We start from the raw sequence: 23,100 nt of genomic DNA, 5'->3' as shown, positions 1-23,100 counted from the left end.
CTAACAATATTTTGTAACACTATTATACTAATCATTATAACTATTTAATTCATATTATTACTATATTAATAATTTTAATTTATGTTATTACTATATTAATAATTTTAATTCATGTCATTACTATATTGTTTGTTTGTTTTATGTTTTACTATATTGTAACACTATTTTGTAACATTATTATACTAATCATTATCATTAATTAATTCATGTTATTACTATATTATTTGTTTATTTTATGTTTTATGTTTCACTATATTGTAACACTATTATACTAATCATTATCATTATTTAACTCATGTTACTACTATATTGTTTGTTTCATGTTTTATGTTTTACTATATTGTAACACTATTATACTAATCATTATCATTATTTAATTCACGTTATTAATATATTAATAATTTTAATTCATTCTATGACTATATTGTTTTTTTTATGTTTTATGTTTTACAATATTGGAACACAATTTTGTAACACTATTATCCTAATCATTATCATTATTTAATTCATGTTATTACTATATTGTTCATTTGTTTTATGTTTTATGTTTTACTATTTTGTAACACCTTTTTGTAACACTATCATACTAATCATTATCATTTTTTAATTCATGTTATTACTATATTGTTTGCTTGTTTTATGTTTTACATTTTACTATATTTTAAGACTATTTTGTAACAATATTATACTAATCATTATCATTATTTCATTAATGTTATTACTCTATTTTTTGTTTGTTTCATGGTTACGGGTGGTCGATCTTCGTGGATGCTGTGTTCACTGCATTGCGAATCGTAGGGCGGCTGACACGGCTTCCTATGGATAAAGGCTTTATTCCTATAGGTGTCTCCCAATATATACTCGACGGTACGTGGGAGCACAGTCCGTATTGGCAGCTATCGTTTCACCGTGGAGGAATCACCCAACCACTCGACGATAAACTACCAGGTTTAAAGACGCCGGAACACGTCTCTAACCTAGACCTCTAGAGTGTTTGCGTTATGTTCCAATGCGTTGTTATGTTCATTGAGTTCATTTTAAAGTTTATCTTTGATTATGTTTCAGTTTTTTGGTCCTACCGTATGTGATATCTCAAAAACTTCTTACATGCAAACTATATGCCAAAATTAAATCATTTGATTCGATGAATTCTGTCTACAGGAGGGTTGAGATCTTTTTCACAAACGAAATGATCACTTCAACAAAGAACAAAGATCCTAATGCAGCTAATAACAAGAAACAAAATTTTGTCTTTTTCTTTTTAATAGCAACAAATAACAATAAATGCTAACTACTATGATGCAAGAGATTTTTTGTTTTTCTTTCCTTTAAGATGACATGATGCATGTAAACAAATTCTAAGAGATATACACAATCCAAGTTCAGTCAATGAAATAGAACCAATTCTGAAACACTAAAATGAACCATGCAAGCAAGGAAAAACACAAAGACTAGTGAACTCCAACGAGGCTAGAAGTGAAGTATTCAGAGTATAGAAGATCAAGCTTTAACAAAGCACTGGATAGGTGTAGGACACAACCAACAAGTTGACTGGATGATCAAGAGATTGAAACTTCCCACAGAAGGCTAGACATGCAAAGTCACTAGATATCCTAGGGCTGAGACGAAAATCAATAGAAATGAGCAAACAGCTGAGGGATACAGGCTAAGACCAGTCAAGCAGAGGTTCAACACAGTTCCAGAGGCTGAAAGAGATATATAAAGAGACTGAATGAGCTTTCCACCCACACACAGGCAAAATTTACAGAGCTAGCGCGACTGTCAGCCTGTAACTTGCGCTACGACAGGATTGGCGCGAGTTGCTTTTGAGCAACATGCACCAACTGGCGCGACTGTCAGAGAAATAACAGCGCCAATTAAGCTTTCCAACTAGAAAAATAAATGATACGACCTCAGGTCGGGTTGACAGTGCTCAGATGGGTCAAACAGTAAAGAATAAACTCAAAACTGACTCAGGAAGCTCATTCACTCAAGCAAGCAGAAGAAAATCAACATGCAAGACAAAAATCAAATAGTTATTCCCCAGCGAAGTCGCCAATTTGTTGGTAAGGTAAATCCCCTCTGCGGACAGAGGCGATCCCACTAGCCTATAACAAAACTAGCCACAAACAAACCACGCTGCTACGCAAGTTCCTAGTTATGCATCAAAGGTGAATCAAGAATACTAACCTGGAGTCCAACGCTATGATTGAAGCAGAGTTGATATCCTCACTCCCTTGCTCCAACAGATCACAAATGAACACCTGCACATGCAAAGGAAGAGATAGATACCAACATAAAAACTACCAAGGCACAACTATATTTCAGTCAGAAAGGAAATAAATCAACACATCACCATGATAGATAATGAGATTGGAACTATAATAGCAGTCGCTCATCAATTAATAAACAGGAAAAGTTACAACCATTGTTCTGACGTCGACCCTTCTCCTGGCTGGGCGAATAACTATATGTGTCTTGCCATGCATCTCCTCTCCGGCAGCATAACCTCTCTAGCACTCACTAGCATTCCTCCAAGAACTCAAGAAATCAACATCTAACACTCCATGACCAATAATCATCACTACTATCACTCAATCACTAAATCACTAGCACTAACACTAGCACTAACACTAGCTTGTCCAATGCATAATGACAAGCTTATATAGATGAAGAAGGGAGGAGGATGCGATGAACCGGGACACCTTTCGCGGATTAGAAAAATCCATAAAGATGGATAAAGCTCGACAAAAGACTGATTTTTTATCCTCAGAAAAGCTCCATGTAATGAAGGAAACATCAGTCGGATGTGAATTAAGGCAAAAAACACGACTAAATTTGGTTGGCGCGATTGTTGCTCTAAGACAGAGCGCCAATGGTCGCGCCCTCTTTTGAGGATCTCCACCATTGGCGCGGGTAGAATACTGTGGACTTGCGCCAATGGAAAAAGAGCACTTTTTAGGGATGATCTGCAGAAGGTGTCTTCAGGGAACATGGAGTACATACTCAGGGGAACATAATGCAAGTGTTTTTAGCCTTTGTCACTTCTTATAACTCCCGGGATGGGTCCTCCAAGGTACGACAAGAGGAGTAACAGGGATGGTGACAAATTACTGTGTAACACCTCTGATACCCACCATCCCAGGGTTTCCTCTGGACGTGCCATCAAAATTCAACTTCAGCTAGCCAACCGGCGGGTAATTCCAACTATTGGACTCAGACTGCAAGCTTTGCTAGCCTCTCGACGTAGCCATGCTCTGGTTGATGTGCAGCTGGAAGAGTTTTAAAATCCATAAGTCACCAGACGAAGGCTTCTCCTTAGTTTCCGCTTTCACTTTTACTTGAATTAATTGTTTAATATTTCTCATAAGAGTGTCTATGGAATGCTCTGTGTTTCTCTATTCATCTTGGAATATTCTCTTGTTACACTCCTTCCATATGGTCCATGTTAAGAAACCCGACATAACTTTCCAAATGCTGTTGACCCTGGAATTTTTTTAGTAATTTTTTTGCCAGTTTTGTATAGTATCCTGAATGGACTCCCTATTTATGTTAGAGTATAGCATAATACCCTTCGCCCAATTCCATAAATGATAAGCCCAGTCACAGGAATTAAATAAATGATTTATTGTTTCTTCCTCTACCAGGCACATTGGGCATCTGGACGGCCCATGAAAGCCTTTATTGTGTAGATTTTCCCATGTCATGGTTTTTTTCCTGATTAAAAGCCAGAGGAACGTTTTGATTTTTGGCCAAAACAGGCCGTCCCACACGTTATGAATCCAAGGTAAGACCTCCCTTTGCTCTGCATTTTCTATCAGTTCCCTGGCTTCCTTGAGTGAGAAATTTCCGTTGCCCTTCATTCCCCATCTAAGCTGGTCCTTTTCTTCCATATTCCTTATCTTCCTTTTGAGTAGTTGGTCAATTAGATGCTTTGTGTTGTCGTTTTCTCCATTGCTGTTGTCAAAGTCGATGTTTATCCATTCTCTCCAGATGGGATCCATGTTGTTCCAGTTCCAGTATTGATGAACTCTGTGTTGACCCTGGTGTTGGCATTTCTGCTTGAGAAGATCGAGTTCGGGCTTTTCCAATTTTGGGAGATGCTGCCAAGCATCTTCCTGAAAGAGAGCTGAATGCCCATTTCGGATTTCCCAGAAACTGTTTTCCTGCACCAATTTGAGATTTTTCCTGGCAAGATTCCATATGGGTGATCCCTCAGGAACCTCCTGAAGCCTAATCAGATCCTGATTATTGTGTTCGAGGGTATATTTCTCTTTCCAATGTCTTGCCCAGGGTAGATGGGGCTCTTTTATCCATCGCCACCAAATTTTAGCACCACAAGTCATGTTGATGATTGAAGGATCCACCAGATTTAGGCCTCCTAAAATTTTTGGTTTGCAGAGTTTGTGCCATGCCACAAGCGCCCATTTTTTCTTCTCCCCATTACCATTCCATAAAAAGGATCTTTGAATTGTTCTAATTTGTTGGAGGATGCCCTTTGGGGATGGAGGCATGGAAAGTAAGTACTGAGGGATAGCTTGCAGAACTATCTTTGTCAGAACTAATCTCCCCACAAAATTAAGTGCTATGTGCGTCCAGTGCTTGCACCTTTTCTCCAGGCTAGCCAAGATTTTCTCCCAGTGCACTTTTTTCCAGGGTTTGAGAGTTAGAGGTGCTCCCAAATATCTTGAAGTTAAACATCCTTTTCTGAATAGCTGGATGTGTGTGAAAGAAAAAAATCGTGGATTTGGAAAAATTAATTTCGATTCCGGATGCCTTGCTGAAAAGATCAAGGATTTTCTTAAAAGCCAGAGCCTCTTTCACTGTGGGGGTTCCATGTAACATCATATCATCCACAAATTGTTGGTGCGTTGATGCTGGAATGGATTGGAGAGGCTGAAGGCCCTTGATTTTCCCTTCTCTTTTTGCTTTGGCTATGAGTCTACTGAGTCCTTCCATGAGAATTATGAACAGGAAGGGGGAGAGAGGGTCTCCTTGTCTGATTCCACGAGTGGGTGAAGAGGGTTCAGAGGGGGATCCATTGACAAGGATCGAGAATCTGTAGGACTTAATAAGGGCTAGGATCCAATTGATCCATTGCTTGCAAAGGCCGAAGGCTTTTAGAATGGCTTCTAGATATTGCCAACTAACTTTATCATAGGCTTTCGATAGATCAAGCTGCATTAACATCCTTGCTACTTTTCTAGTTTGAAGGGTGTGAATCATTTCTTGAGCTAGAAGGATATTGTCTAAGATCTGTCTCTCTTCGACATACTCGGATTGCTCTTCTGATATGAGACCAGGAAGAATTGGCTTTATTGTATTAGCTATAACTTTCAATATGATTTTATAAATGACATTACATAGAGAAATTGGTCTAAACTTCTCAGGAGAGTTTGCTTCTTCCATCTTTGGGATAAGCGCTATGAAGGTGGAGTTGAGAGATTTGAGGATGGTACCAGATCGCCTAGAGTCCTCAACAACTTCCCATATCTCATGTTTCACTAGGTTCCAACAGGCTTTGTAAAAATTAATGGTAAAACCATCCGGTCTAGGGGCCTTATCACTAGGCATACTTCTGACTGCTTCCTCCACTTCCTCTAAGGTTATTTCTCTGCTTAGAGCTGAGTTCTGATCGTTGGTAATAGTTTTGGGGATGGCCGAGATGAGCTCCTTTATGGCATTCTCTCTGTTTGCTTGCGATTCCTGGGCAATACTGCTGAAATGCCTAGTTAGTAAAGCCGCTATGTCTTGGTGATTCTTTAAAGTTTCACCATTCTCATCTTTGAGTTCTAGAATTCTATTTTCACTTCTGTAATCTAGAGCAGATCTATGAAAAAATTTGGTGTTCTGCTCGCCCTCTTTAAGCCACCGAATTCTGGATTTCTGCTTCCAAAGATTTTCTTCATGCTGACAGCGTGTATGCCACTGATTAGTTAGATCTCTTTCTTGCTCTACAGACTCCTCAGTATTGTGCCCTGAAGCCCACGCTTTGTGAATATGTTCCAGTTTATCTTCTATCAAGCTTTTCTCCTTAAAAATATCTCCAAACTCCGTAATGTTCCATTCTTTAATTTTTTCTTTAGTGTATCTTAGTTTCTTCTGAAGGTTAAACATTTTGGATCCCCCTCCAATCACAGGTTCAGACCACCATTTCTCCACCAGATTGAGGAAGTTGGGGTGTTCCAACCAAAATTTTTCGAATCTGAAAGGTTTATTCCTTGGGGTGCCATGGATAGCTGTTATTAAAGATATAGGCTAGTGGTCAGATCCTCTACTTGGAAGGATGTCTGACTCAACTAGAATACCATCCATAATGATGCTCTCAGAGATGATGAATCTATCCAGAGGAGAGGCAATAAGCCTATCTCTCCCTCGTCTGTTATTCCATGTAAAAGTACCACTCTTAGGTGGGATATCCACCAGTTTATCATTATCAATGAAATTTGTGAATAATTTTGCATCCTTACTGAGTTTTCTTATCCCCCCTTTCTTCTCCAGAAGGGTGGTTATCATGTTAAAGTCACCCCCCATAATGCATTTGGTATATGGATTCCTAGAAATCAAACTTGAAAGAGAGCTTAAAAAGGTTATTTTGTCCTCTATCTTCTGCGGTCCATAAACATTTATACATAACAAGGATTCAGAGTTACATGTAGGTTGGGCTTCCATAGCCATAAATGCTCTGGTTGCTTCTGCTGAGAGGACTTGAAACATTCTTGAGTCCCACATTGTGACTAAACCTCCTTCTCGCCCCTGACTTTCTACTTCCATATAATTTATGTGATTGCCAAGCTCCTTATTGATGTTAGCCATTCTTTTATTGCTGCTTTTAGTTTCCTGAATGAAAAAGATATCCGGCTTTTCTTTCTGAAATTTTCTTTTTAGAACTCTTTGCTTTGCTTTTTCCCTGACTAGTGGGTTGCTGCTGGGTTCTCTGACTTCTTGTTTTTTCTCCTTGTTTTTCCCGCTGTTCTGCTTGAGCCTTTCGTATCTTGAAATTCTGACTCCTTCCTGCGCGTAAGCTTCTGCTTCTGCATGACTATTTGTTTAAAAGAAGGGGTCCCAAAGGACCCCTCGTTGACCATCTGTAGGGTCAGATCTTGTCCCCTTCTAAGTAAAACCGCTAGCCTCGATCTATTCGCTTCCAGCTCTGTGTCTGTAACAGTGCTCAGAAACCCTAACCTAGAGGCACCGCCATCATTTCCTTAAACCATCATCTCTCCACTGCTTGATTTACATACTCGAGAATTAGGCTAGTTACAATAAACTCCCACCCATATTTTAAAGTTAAGTCACATCTAGCCCCACCTTGCTTATCTAAGCTGTGATAATTGATGTTATTACTATATTGTTTGTTTGTTTTATTTTTTATGTTTTACTATTTTGTAACACTATTATACAAATCATTATCATTATTCAATTCATGTAATTACTATAATAATAATTTTAATTCATGTTATTACTATATTGTTTGTTTGTTTTATGTTTTACTATTTTGTAACACTATTGTACTAATCATTAAGATTATTTCGTTCATTTTATTACTATATTATTAATTTTAATTCATGTTACTACTATATTAATAATTTCAATCCATCTTATTACTATATTACTGTTATACTAATCATTATCATTATTTAATTCATGTTGTTAATATATTAATAATTTTAATTCATTTTATCACTATATTGTTTTTTTATGTTTTATGTTTTACAATATTGGAACACTATTATCCTAATCATTTTCATTATTTAATTCATGTTATAACTGTATTTTTCATTTGTTTTATGTTTTATGTTTTATATTTTACTATTTTGTAACACTAATATACTAATCATTATCATTATTTAATTCTTGTTATTAGCATATTGTTTGTTTGATTTATGTTTTATGTTTTACTATTTTGCGACACTTTTTTGTAACACTACTATACTAATCATAATCATTATTTAATTCATGTTGTTACTATATAGTTTGTTTGTTTTATGTTTTATGTTTAACTATTTTGTAACACTATTATAATAATCATTATAATTATTTAATTCATGTTATTACTATATTAATAATTTTGTTCCATTAATTCTTTTGCACACCTTATCAAGGAGATTCATTTAGGAGGAGCGGATCAATGGCAGCCACTGCAGTAGCTCGTCCTCAGGTATCAGTGCTAAATGTTGAAAGTGAAGGTGTAGAAGGGGGCAGTGATGTTGTTCCCTTTCCGGACTCGATGGAAGCTAGCATCAGGGCCGGTCATCAGATTTCCACAGAGTTATGGAGAACGAGACGGGCGGCTTCCCGAATCCCCCATGTTGCTAGAGACAGAATGCACAGAGCTGGCCAGGGAGCTTTCTGCAACATGTGTCGTGGTGGATGGATGCTCGCTCCCACAAAAATCTAGCGAAAATGGCACCAGAAAAGACATGCAGTGGTTTCTCCCCTAGCAACCTCTGCGATCCCCGCCCTTGTCATGGCTCGAGATCACAGGATCGTCTTCGTCCCCGAGTTGTCGCTGGTTCTCAGCGAAGGCATTGAAGGGGTTGAGAAAAACCCAGCGACTCTGAAGGCTTTAGCGGAAAGGAATATAAACCCTAGATCCACCGTTGATCGGCCAGATCTGGAGATCAATCTAGTAAATCGGGGCTTGGATAAGGTTGATCTGTAAGATCCAAAGTAGATCTTTATCAGATCAATAGAAGGCAGACACTGTTGCGTGCAGATCTAAAAGGAATGAATGTTTTGGAGTTAAAAATGGAGATCCAAATCAAACTAGGAACTTCAGTGACATACCAAAATCTGTTATTTTCAGGAGTCTGCATGTAGGACCAGCACACACTTCAGCACTATGGAGTTGTTAAAGATTCAACCATCATCCTCAATCTGAGACTACGAGGCAGGCGCAAAGGAACCAGTTCAAAAACCACAGGTTCCTTCCGAGATGCAGTCAAAGGAAAGGAACCATTACAACACAATCCAGCACCCACATCAAAGCTTCCAGGCCCCTACATAGTGGAATAAAAGCCAGAATCACCCATGCTTATTGTATCACTACCGGAGGTAACAGATCTATACACAGATTTAATCCACAATGCTATTATATAGAGATTTGATGGTTATTGGCCCAAAGCGGATGCTCTGCACCAATGGGTTTTTACATCTTGGTCACCTAAATGTGATATACATCTATGCCCTAAAGGTTTTTTCATAGTCAGATTTAGCACAGAACTGGAATGAGACAATATCATTAATCAGGGACCTTGGTTTTGGGGTAGTGCTAGCCTCTTTATCACCCCCTGGTTCCTGGGTTTTGACGCCAATACCATGGTAGTTTCAACGATGCCAGTTTGGGTAAGGATGCATAACCTCCCACTGCATTTTTGGCACCGAAAAGCTTTAACAACCATTGGGAACTCCCTAGGAAAACATCTTAAAACAGATGAAGATAGAGCTATTCGAGGAATTTTCACATATGCCAGAATATGTGTTGAAGTGGATCTAAGTCAAGGACTCCCAGATCAAATCACATTGAATTTTAATAACTCACTGTGGATGCAACAACTTGACTACGAGAACACGGAATTCAGATGTTGCGACTGCTTGCAGACAGGACACCTTTAATATACATGTCCACAGGCTAGCAAGGAGCCAAAAGGGAACAAGAAACAACAACAAAAAACCCAAAGGTTGGCAGCATACCGAACCACTGGAGGAAGAGGCACTGAACACAGAACCCACAGATGCACGTAGGAGACAGGAAAAAACATAAGAAGAGAGCACGGAGGGGCCCAATTTGGAGCCAGATCACTTGGTATGGCAAACAAGAATCACCGCTAGAAATAAGCGGAGCCAAACGAGCATATAGCTCTGAAGGATCGGAATCTGATAAAGGACAACCAATGTACGCAGAGGAAAACCAACTTGCTATAATTGTTCCCACTCCCAACACTGGAGTCTGGCGCAAAGTAGAGAAGAAAAAAGGCAGGAAAACATTGGCCTGCTGGCACAACATTACCTTTTTGTTATTTCTGTTACCTTCCTATCATTACAGGAACAACCATCCGTTATTTTGTGTTGATTCTACTGTGTGCTTCCTGTCATTAAATAGGAAAAGCCATCTGCATATGCTTCAAGCATCTACAAAATGTAATTTTGTCAATATCAATAAAATTACAATTTTTTATACGGGAAAAAAAAAACTATATTAATAATTTAAATTCATTCTATTACTATATTGTTTGTTTGTTTTATGTTTTATGTTTCACTATTTTGGAACACTATTTTGTAACACTATTATACTAATCAAGATCATTATTTAATTCATGTTATTAATATATTGTTCGTTTGTTTTATATTTTATGTTTTATTATTTTGTAACACTATTATACTAATCATTATCATTATTTAATTCGTGTTATTACTATATTGTTTGTTTGTTTTATGTTTTACATTTTACTATATTTTAAGACTATTTTGTAACAGTATTATACTAATCATTATCAGTATTTCGTTAATGTTATTACTATATTTTTTGTTTGTTTCATGTTTTATGTTTCACTGTTTTGTAAAACTATTTTGTAACACTATTATACTAAACATTAACATTATTTAATTCATGTTATTACTATATTGTTGTTTGTTTTATGTTTTACTATTTTTTGATACCATGTTGTAACAATATTATACTAATAATTATGATTATCTAGTTAATGTTATTACTATACTGTTTGCTTGTTTTATGTTTTATGTTTTACTATATTCGAACACTATTTTCTTAACACTATTATACTAATAATTATAATTATCTAATTCATGTTATTACTATATTGTTTGTTTGTTTTATGTTTTTTGTAACCCTATTTTGTAACACTATTATGCTAATCATTATCATTATTTAATTAATGTTATTACTATATTGTTTGTTTGTTTTATGTTTTGTGTTTTACTATTTTGTAACACTATTATACTAATCATTATCATTACTTAATTCATGTTATTACTATATTGTTTGTTTTTTTTATGTTTCATGTTTTACTATATTATAACACTATTATACCAATCATTATAATTATTTAATTCAAGTTATTACTATATTGCTGGTTTGTTTTATGTTTTATGTTTTACTATATTGTAGCACTATTTTGTAACACTATTATACTAATCAATATCATTATTTAATTCATGTTATTACTATATTGTTCGTTTGTTTTATATTTTGTGTTTTACTATTTTGTAGCACTATTATACTAATCATTATCATTATTTATTTCATGTTATTAATATATTAATAATTTTAATTCATGTTATTATTGTATTGTTTGTTTTATGTTTTATGTTTTACTATTTTGTAACACTATTATAATAATCAATATAATTATTTAATTCATGTTATTACTATATTGTTTATTTGTTTTATTTTTAATGTTTTTCTATTTTGTAACACTATTATACTAATCATTATCATTATTTAATTCATGTTATTATTATACTAATAATTTTAATTCATGTTATTACTATATTGTTTGTTTCTTTTATGTTTTAAATTTTACTATTTTGAAACACTATTATATGAGTCATTATCATTATTCAATTCATGTTATTATTATATTAATAATTTTAATTCATGTTATTACTATATTACTAATTTTAATTCATGTTACTACTATATTAATAATTTCAATTCATGTTATTACTATATTGTTTGTTTGTTTCATGTTTTACTATATTGTAACACTATTTTATGAGACTATTATACTGATCATTGATATTATTTAATCCATCTTATTACTATATTAATAATTCCAATTCATGTTATTACTATATTGTTTGTTTGCTTTATGTTTTACTATATTGTAACACTATTATACTAATCATTATCATTATTTAGTTCATGTTATAACTATATTGTTTATTTGTTTTATGTTTTATGTTTTAATATTTTGTAAAACTATTTTGTAACACTTTTATACTAATCATTAACATTATTTAATTCATGTTATTAATATATTAATAATTGTAAGCCAAGTTATTACGATATTGTTTGTTTGTTTTATTTTTTATTTTTTACTATTTTATAACACTAATATACTAATCTTGTCATTATTCAATTCATGTTATTACTATATTAATAATTTTAATTCATGTTATTACTATATTAATAATTTGAATTCAAGTTCTTACTATATTGTTTGTTTGTTTTATGTTTTATGTTTTACTATTTTGTAGCACTATTATACTAATCAATATCATTATTTAATTCATGTTATTACGGCATTGTTTGTTTGTTTTATGTCTTATTTTTTACTATTTTATAACGCTATTTTGTAACACTATTATACTAATCTTATATTATTTAATTCATGTTATTACTATATTGTTTGTTTGTTTTATGTTTTATGTTTTACTATTTTGTAAAACTATTATACTAAGCATTATCATTATTTAGTTCATGTTGTTAGTATATTAGTAATTTTAATTCATGTCGTTACTATATTGTTTGTTTGTTTTATGTTTTACTCTATTGTAGCACTATTTTGTAACACTATTATACTAATCAATATAATTATTTAATTCATGTTATTACTATATTGTTCGATTGTTTTATATTTTATGTTTTACTATTTTGTAACACTAGTATACTAATCATTATCATTATTTATTTCATGTTATTACTATATTCTTTGTTTGTTTTATGTTTTATGTTTTACTATTTTGTAACACTATTATACTAATCATTATCATTATTCAATTCATCTTATTACTATATTGTTTGTTTGTTTTATGTTTTCTTTTATACTATTTTTTAACTCTATTATACTAAACATTATCATTCTTTAGTTCAGGTTATTACTATATTAATAATTTTAATTCATGTTATTACTATATTGTTTGTTTTTTTATTTTTTTTTGTTTTACTATATCGTAACACTATTATACTAATCAATATCATTATTTAATTCATGTTATTACTATATTGTACGTTTGTTTTACTTTTTATGATTTACTATTTTGTAATACTGTTATACTAATCATTATCATTGTTTAATTCATGTTATTAGCATATTGTTTGTTTGTTTTATGTTTTATGTTTTACTATTTTGCAACATTATTTTGTAACACTACTATACTAATCATTATCATTATTTAATTCATGTTATTACTATATTAGTAATTTTAATTCATCTTATTAGTATATTGTTTATTTGTTTTATGTTTCATGTTTTACTAATTTGTAACACTATATTGTAATAGTATTATACTAATCATTATAATTATTTAACTCATGTTATTACTATATTAATAATTATAATTCATGTTATTACTATATTAATGATTTTAATTTATGTTATTACTATATCATTAATTTGAATTCATGTTATTACTATATTGATTGTTTGTTTTATGTTTTACATTTTACTATATTGTAAGGCTATTTTGTAACACTATTATACTAATCATTATCATTATTTATTTCATGTTAATAATGTATTTTTTGTTTGTTTTATGTTTTATTGTTTTGTAAAACTATTATACTAAACATTAACATTATTTAACTCATGTTATTACTATATTGATTGTTCGTTTTATGTTTTATGTTTTACTATATTGTAACACTATTTTGTAACACTATTATACTAATCATTATCATTATTTAATACATGTTATTAATATATTAATAATTTTAATTCACTTTATTACTATATTGTTTGTTTTTTTATTTTTATGTTTTACAATATCGTAACACTATTATACTAATCATTATCATTATTTAATACATGTTATTAATATATTAATAATTTTAATTCACTTTATTACTATATTGTTTGTTTTTTTATTTTTATGTTTTACAATATTGTAACACTATTATACTAATCATGATCATTATTTAATTCATGTTATTACTATATTTTTTGTTTGTTTTATGTTTTACTATTTTGTAACACTAATATACTAATCATTATCATTATTTAATCCTTGTTATTAGCATATTGTTTGTTTATTTTATGTTTTATGTTTTACTATTTTGCAACACTATTTTGTAACACTACTATACTAATCATTATCATTTCTTAATTCATGTTATTACTATATTAATAATTTTAATTCATGTTATTACTATATTGTTAGTTTCTTTTATGTTTTATGTTTTACTATAATGTCACACTATTTTGTAACACTATTATACTAATCAATATAATTATTTAATTCATGTTATTACTATATTGTTCATTTGTTTTATATTTTATGTTTTACTATTTTGTAACAATATTTTGCAGCACTATTATACTAATCATTATCATTATTTAATTCACGTTATTACTATATTAATAATTTTAATACATGTTATTACTATATTCTTTGTTTGTTTTATTCTTTTTCTAAAACTATTCTGTAACACTATTATACTAATCATTATCATTATTCAATTCATGTTATTACTATATTGTTTGTTTGTTTGTTTGTTTTATTTTTTATTTTTTTATAACACTATTTTGTAACACTATTGTACTAATCTTATCATTACTTAATTCATGTTATTACTATAATTTTTTTTCATGTTTTATGTTTTACTATATTGTAGCATTATTTTGTGACACTATTATACTAATGAATATAATTATTTAATTCATGTTATTACTATATTGTTCGTTTTTTCTATGCTTTTTGTTTTACTATTTTGTAACATTAATATACTAATCATTATCATTATTTAATTCTTGTTATTGGCATATTGTTTGTTTGTTTTATGTTTTATGTTTTACTAGTTTGCAACACTATTTTGTAACACTACTATACTAATCATTATCATTATTTAATACACGTTATTACTATATTAATACTTTTAATTCATGTTATTACAATATTGTTTGTTTCTTTTGTGTTTTATGTTTTACTATAATGTAACACTATTTTGTAACATTATTATACTAATTAATATAATTATTTAATTCATGGCATTACTATATTGTTCATTTGTTTTAGATTTTATGTTTTACTATTTTGTAACAATATTATAATAATCATTATCATTATTGATTTCATGTTATTACAATATTAATAATTTTAATTCATGTTATTACTATATTGTTTGTTTGTTTTATGTTTTACTATATTGTAACACTATTATACTAATCATTATTATTATTTAACTCAAGTTATTATTATATTAATAATTTTAATTTATTTTATTACTATATTGTTTGTTTCTTTTATGTTTTACTATTTTGTAACGATATTATACGAATCATTATCATTATTCAATTCATGTTATTACTATATTAATAATTTTAATTCATCTCGTTACTATATTGTTTATTTGTTTTATGTTTTACTATTTTGTAACACTATTGTACTAATCATTAAGATTATTTAATTCATTTTATTACTATATTATTAATTTTAATTCATGTTATTACTATATTGTATGTCTGTTTTATGTTTTATGTTTTACTATTTTGTAACACTATTATACTAATCAATATAATTATTTAATTCATGTTATTATTATATTAATAATTTTAATTCATGTTACAACGATATCGTTTGATTGTTTTATGTTTTATGTTTTACTATTTTGTAACACTATTATACTAATCATTATCATTATTTAACTCATGTTATTACTATATTAATAATTTCAATTCATGTTACTACTATATTATTTGTTTGTTCTGTGTTTTATGTTTTACTGTTACTTTTATGTTTTACTAATTTGTAACACTATATTGTAACACTATTATACTAATAATTATCATTATTTAATTCATGTTATTAATATATTAATGATTTAAATTCATGTTATTACTATATTGTTTGTTTGTTTTATGTTTTATGTTTTACTATTTTGTAACAGTATTATACTAATCATTATAATTATTTAATTCATGTTATTACTCTATTTTTATTTGTTTTATGTTTTATATTTTACAATTTTGTAACACAATTTTGTAGCACTATTTTGTAACACTATTATACTCATCATTATCATTATTTAATTCATGTTATTACTATATCGTTTGTTTTATGTTTTACATTTTACTACATTGTAAGACTATTTTGTAACACTATTATACTAATCATTATCATTATTTAATTCATGTTATTAATGTATTTTTTGTTTGTTTTATGTTTTCCTATTTTGTAAAACTATTATACTAAACATTAACATTATCTAATTCATGGTATTAATATATTGTTTGTTTGTTTTATGTTTTATTTTTTACTATATTGTAACACTATTTTGTAACACAATACTAATCAGTATCATTATTTAATTCTTCTTATTAGCATATTGTTTGTTCGTTTTATGTTTTATGTTTTACTATTTTGCAACACTATTTTGTAACACTACTATATTAATCATAACCATTATTTAATTCATGTTATTACTATATTTTTTGTTTGTTTTATGTTTTATCTTTTACTACTTTGTAACACTATTATACTAATCATTATAATTATTTAATTCACGTTATTACTATATTAATAATTTAAATTCATGCTATTACTATATTGTTTGTTTGTTTTAGGTTTTAATATATTGTAACAATATTATACTAATCATTATCATTATTTAAATTCGTGTTATTACTATATTATGCATTTGTTTTACTTTTTATGTCTTACTGTATTGTAACACTATTTTGAAACACTACTATACTAATAATTATAATTATTTAATTCATGTTATTACTATATTGTTTGTTTGTTTTAAGTTTTATGTTTTACTATTTTCAACACTATGTTGTAACATCATTATACTAATAATTATGATTATTTAATTAATGTTGTTACTATATTGTTTGTTTGTTTTATGTTTTATGTTTTACTATGTTGTAACACTATTTTTTTAACACTATTTTTGGTTCATGTTATTACTATATTGTTTGTTTGTTTTATGTTTCATGTTTTACTATATTGTAACGCTATTTTGTAACACTATTATACCAATCATTATAATTATTTAATTCATGTTATTACTATATTGCTTGTTTGTTTTATGTTTTATGTTTTACAATATTGTAGCACTATTTTGTAACACTATTATACTAATCAATATCATTATTTAATTCATGTTATTACTATATTGTTCGTTTTTTTATATTTTATGTTTTACTATTTTGTAACACCATTTTGTAACACTATTATACTAATCATTACCATTAGTTAATTCATGTTATTACTACATTAATGATTTTAATTGATGTTATTTTTTTTTTGTAAGTAAGAGGATTATATTAAAAGAGTAAAAATATAGTACAAAAATTCTGCCATAGTAGATTAAGGCCTGAAGAAAACAAGCCAGACACCATCATTTCCATCCAAAAAAACCACAAAAAACTATCAATTTCACACCACGTAGGGTGGCTAATCCTGCTATCTAACATCACCTGAGAATAAAAGATATTAAAACGAGGACCGCAGCCCTTCAACCCGCAGAGACTATGGTAATGACAAAACCCCAGATCTTGGGGAGACCAAAAAAACACCGGTCAGGACATATGAACATCCGGTTAAGATGGATGAGAATTAACATCAGAACACAAATATTAAGGGGACTTCCCGAGCCTGCTCGCTGTGTCCAAGGCCTATTCCAAAACATGGTTGTCCGTCCTTGCTTGCAGGAATTGATAGCTGCGGCATTCTGCCTGCTTTTCTTGCTGCGGTCCTCCAGTTTGCCTTGCTTCTGGACAAAGCGTCTGCCTGAGGAGCTTAATGAGCACCGTCACCTTCTTGGACAGAGAGTCTACTATCTCAAGCACTACAGTGACTTTGAAATCCAAAGCTTCATAAATGTCATATAGACTTTTCATCTGTGCCTCGGGGATGACCTATTCACTCTGAGCCAGCCTCTTACTATCTTTCTTCACATCCAGAGCACACGCCAGCAGGGTTTTAACTCTCCAGCTTTCCGCTTGAGTGCGCACAAACTGAGTTGCGCGTTTAGTTACTGTACCAGGATCTTGAAGCCAGTCAACTTCCTGCACTATATCCTCCTCCGACCGCTTTCGCTCTTCTTCCTTCACAGAGGCCTCCAGTTTAGACAATTTGCGTTTGTTCTTCGACGCGGTTCTAGTTTCATACATTTCCCTCGCTGTCTTGAGCTCCATATTCGCAGTGGCATTGCGGCAGTCGTCACCTTCCATTCTTATCTTAACACTTGCAACATGAGAACAGGTGCTGAGAGCCGAAAGTAAATGAACCGGAACGATGTACTGCAAAATTCTATTCATGACTATGCCTCTACTCACTGTTAAATAATTGATCTGGAGGATATTGCTCATGATTAACCAATCCTCCCGAAACGACGTGGATGTACTGACATAATTGTTACTGCCTTGAACTGTGTTTTCCGAGTGATGTATCCAACCGTTGACATCAATGTTGCCTCTTCCTTCTCTAATCAGAAATTGCCAAGTGTCCTCCAACTTGCTGCGGTGACGGCGGTGATAGTTGCAGCACATCATTTTAGATTTTTTTCCTTTATTCCCCTTCTGTTGCCATAAACGCACCGAAATTACCTGTCCTTTTGTCTTTTGCAAACTTTTAATACCCGTATCCACTCCTTTTTGCTTTATCATAGAAAAAAGCGGAGTTCGAACGCCTTCCGGTTAAGCCCGGCTGGCATTATCCTTGTCTTGTTTGGCCAGCTGGATGCATTTCCTTTTCAGGTCTGGGCAGTTCACCTGCTGCCAACAGCTATCCCATTCCCTATTTTGGTTGTCGATGCCATGATTTGCTAGGTGGTCCTCTATCGCATTCGCCTTATGTCTCACCGCCTGGAAGACTAACCCTCTCATGCCGCTGATTAGCTCGGCTATGTTTTCCATCACCTTTGCTAATCTCCAATGCTTAGTTGATTTGCTCGCTTTGGTTCCGCCATAGATTCTCTTTGCCACAGAGATTACTAGGGCCGAGTCACCTTCTATCACCGCTGTATAATTCTGCATGTCTTTTAGAATCCGTAGTCCCTGTTCTAAAGCTGCAAACTCCATTTCATTGTTCGTCCCTTCTCCAAGTGCTTTGCAGTAAATATGAAGAATGTCTCCTTTATGGTTTCTTATGATGCCTCCAATACCCGCCATCCCAGGGTTTCCTCTGGACACGCCATCAAAATTCAACTTTAGCCAACCAACCGGCGGGTAATTCCAACTATTGGACTCAGACTGCGGCTTTGCTGGCCTCTCGACGTAGCCATGCTCTGGTTGATGTGTAGCTGGAAGAGTTTTAAAATCTGTAAGTCACTAGACGAAGGCTTCTCATTAGTTTCCGCTTTCACTTTTACTTGAATTAACTGTTTAATATTTCTCATAAGCATGTCTATGGCATGCTCTGTGTTTCTCTATTCATCTTGGAATATTCTCTTGTTACGCTCCTTCCATATGGTCCATATTAAGAAACCTGGCATAACTTTCCAAATGTTGTTGACTCTGGAATTTTTTGAGTAATTTTTTTGCCAATTTTGTATAGTATCCTGAATGGACTCCCTATTTCTGTTAGAGTATAGCATAATACCATCTGCCCAATTCCATAAATGACAAGCTCAGTCACAGGAATTAAATAAATGATTTATTGTTTCTTCCTCTACCAGGCACATTGGGCATCTCGACGGCCCATGAAAGCCTTTATTGCGTAGATTTTCCCATGACAAGGTTTTTTTCCTCATTAAAAGCCAGAGGAACGTTTTGATTTTTGGCCAAAACAGGCCGTCCCACACGTTATGACTCCAAGGTAAGACCTCCCTCTGCTCTGCATTTTCTATCAGTTCCCTGGCTTCGTTGAGTGAGAAATTTCCTTTGCCCTTCATTCCCCATCTAAGCTGGTCCTTTTCTTCTGTATTCCTTATCTTCCTTTTGAGTAGTTGGTCAATTAAATTCTTTGAGCTGTCATTTTCCCCATTGATGTTGTCAAAGTCAAAGTTTATCAATTCTCTCCAGATGGGATCCCTGCTATTCCTGTTCCAGTATTGATGAACTCTGTGTCGACCCTCGTGTTAGCATTTATGCTTGAGAAGATCGAGTTCAGGCTTTTCCAGTTTTGGGAGCTACTGCCAAGCATCTTCCAAAAAGAGAGCTGAATGCCCATTCCGGATTTCCGAGAAACTGTTTTCTTGCACCAATTTGCGATTTTTCCTGGCAAGATTCCATATGGGTGATCCCTCAGGAACTTCCTGAAGCCTAATCAGATCTTGATTATTCTGTTCGGGGGTATATTTCTCTTTCCAATGTCTTGCCCAGGGTCGATGGGGCTCTTTTATCCATCGCCGCCAGAGTTTAGCACCAAAAGTCATGTTGATGATTGAAGGATCCACCAGATTTAGGCCTCCCAAAATTTTTGGTTTGCAGAGTTTGTGCCATGCTACAAGCGCCCATTTTTTCTTCTTCCCATTACCATTCCATAAAAAGGATCTTTGGATTGTTCTAATTTGTTGGAGGATGTCCTTGGGGGATGGAAGCATGGAAAGTAAGTACTGAGGGATAGCTTGCAGAACTACCTTTGTAAGAACTAATCTCCCCGCAAAATTAACTGCTCTATGCATCCAGTGCTTGCACCTTTTCTCCAGGCTAGCCAAGATTTTCTCCCAGTGCACTTTTTGCCAGGGTTTGAGAGTTAGAGGTGCTCCCAAATATCTTGAAGGTAGACATCCTTTTCTGAATCCAAGTAAACTAGAGAGGTGCTTCTGAATATCTGGATGTGTGTGAAAGAAAAAAATCGTGGATTTGGAAAAATTAATTTCCATTCCGGATGCCTTGCTGAAAAGATCAAGGATTTTCTTAAAAGCCAGAGCCTCTTTCACTGTGGGGGTTCCATGTAATATCGTATCATCCACAAATTGTTGGTGCATCGTTGCTGGAATAGATTGGAGAGGCTGAAGGCCCTTGATTTTCCCTTCTCTTTTTGCTTTGGATATGAGTCTACTGAGTCCTTCCATGAGAATTACGAACAGGAAGGGGGAGAGAGGGTCTCCTTGTCTAATTCCACGAGTGGGTGAAAAGGGTTCAGAAGGGGATCCATTGACAAGGATCGAGAATCTAGAGGACTTAATAAGGGCCAGGATCCAATTGATCCATTGCTTGCAAAAACCGAAGGCTTTTAGAATGGCTTCTAGATATTGCCAACTAACTTTATCATAGGCTTTCGATAGATCAAGCTGCATTAACATCCCCACTACTTTTCTAGTTTGAAGGGTGTGAATCATTTCTTGAGCTAGAAGAATATTGTCTAAGATTTGTCTCTCTTCGACATACCCGGATTGCTCTTCTGATATGAGACTAGGAAGAATTTTCTTTACTCTATTAGCTATAACTTTTGATATGATTTTATAAATGACATTACATAGAGCAATTGGTCTAAACTTCTCAGGAGAGTTTGCTTCTTCCATCTTTGGGATAAGCGCTATGAAGGTGGAGTTGAGAGATTTGAGGATGGTACCGGATCGCGTAGAGTCCTCAACAACTTCCCATATCTCATGTTTCACTAGGTTCCAGCAGGCTTTATAAAAATTAATGGTAAAACCATCCGGTCCAGGGGTCGTATCACTAGGCATACTTCTGACTGCTTCCTCCACTTCCTCTAAGGTTATTTCTCTGCTTAGAGCTGAGTTCTGATCATTGGTAATAGTTTTGGGGATGGACGAGATGAGCTCCTTTATGGCATTCTCTCTGTTTGTTTGCGGTTCCTAGGCAATACTGCTGAAATGCTTAGTTAGTAAAGCCGCTATGTCTTGGTGATTCTTTAAAGTTTCACCATTCTCATCTTTGAGGTTTAGAATTCTTTTCGCACTTCTCTTATCTAGAGCAGATCTATGAAAAAATTTGGTGTTCTTCTCACCCTCTTTAAGCCACCGAATTCTGGATTTCTACTTCCAAAGAGTTTCTTCCTACTGATAGCGTGTATGCCACTGATTAGTTAGATCTCTTTGCTGCTCTACAAACTCCTCACTGTTGTGCCCTGAAGCCCACGCTTTGTGAATCTCTTCCAGTTTATCTTCTATCAAGGTTTTCTCCTTAAAAATATCTCCAAACTCCGTAATGTTCCATTCTTTAATTTTGGCTATAGTGTACCTTAGTTTCTTCTGAAGGTTAAACATTTTGGATCCCCCTCCAATCATAGGTTCAGACCACCATTTCTCCACCAGATTGAGGATGTTGGGGTGTTCCAACCAAAATTTTTCGAATCTGAAAGGTTTATTCCTTTGGGTCACATGGATAGCTGCTATTAAAGATATAGGCCAGTGGTCAGATCCTCCACTTGGAAGGATGTATGACTCAACTAGAATACCATCCATAATGATGCTCTCAGAGATGATGAATCTATCCAGACGAGAGGCAATCAGCCTATCTCCCCCTCGTTTGTTATTCCATGTAAAAGTACCACTCTTAGGTGGGATATCCACCAGTTTATCATTATCAATGAAATTTGTGAATAATTCTGCATCCTTACTGAGTTTTCGTATCCCCCCTTTCGTCTCCAGAAGGGTGGTTATCATGTTAAAGTCACCCCCCATAATGCATTTGGTATATGGATGCCTAGAAATCAAACTTGACAGAGAGCTTAAAAAGGTTATTTTATCCTCTATCTTCTGCGGTCCATAAACATTTATACATAAGAAGGATTCAGAGTTACCTGTAGGTTGGGCTTCCACAGCCATATATTCTCTTGTTGCTTCTGCTGAGAGGACTTGAAACATTCTTGAGTCCCACATTGTGACTAAACCTCCTTCTCGCCCCTGACTTTCTACTTCCATATAATTTATGTGATTGCCAAGCTTCTTATTGATGTTAGCCATGCTTGTATTTCTGCTTTTAGTTTCCTGAATGAAAAAGATATCCGACTTTTCTTTCTAAAATTTTCTTTTCAGAACTCTCTACTTTGCTTGGCTGTTTAACCCTCTTGCATTCCATGATATGATTTTCATGATTAACTAGAAGAATTATTGGTAAGACGAGAAGGCATTTAAAGCCTTCATCTTCCCTGAGTTTATCATTATTATCCCAAGCTCCTGCAGAGCTTCACCACTTGTTCTCTATCCTCTTTTCTTCTTTTGCTTAGAACTGGTTGAGTTGCAGAGGACACTGTTTGGGTGGTTCCCAGCTCCTCTTG

The 23,100-nt window shown here is 33.0% G+C and overlaps 1 protein-coding gene across 1 annotated transcript; it reads right to left on the bottom strand.

Annotated features, from left to right (window-relative positions):
* Positions 1-21,877: 21,877 nt before the first annotated feature.
* LOC149159173 (uncharacterized) lies at positions 21,878-22,786 on the bottom strand. The gene has a single exon (XM_089434218.1). It carries the CDS (start codon positions 22,784-22,786, stop codon positions 21,878-21,880), a length of 909 nt encoding a protein of 302 aa, XP_089290344.1.
* Positions 22,787-23,100: the final 314 nt, after the last annotated feature.

This window comes from Pinus tabuliformis, chromosome 5_2 (genome assembly GCF_031772625.1).
Source record: "Pinus tabuliformis cultivar Carrire ecotype Pingquan chromosome 5_2, CPIR1, whole genome shotgun sequence".
NCBI lineage: Eukaryota > Viridiplantae > Streptophyta > Pinopsida > Pinales > Pinaceae > Pinus > Pinus tabuliformis.
The sequence above is the reverse complement of the archived record's forward strand: the minus strand, read 5'-3'. Positions and strand labels throughout refer to the sequence as shown.

What these genes read in the sequence shown, in the direction of transcription:
- LOC149159173 (XM_089434218.1), bottom strand. Translation starts at nt 22,786, where the DNA reads ATGGCTAACATCAATAAGAAGCTTGGCAATCACATAAATTATATGGAA.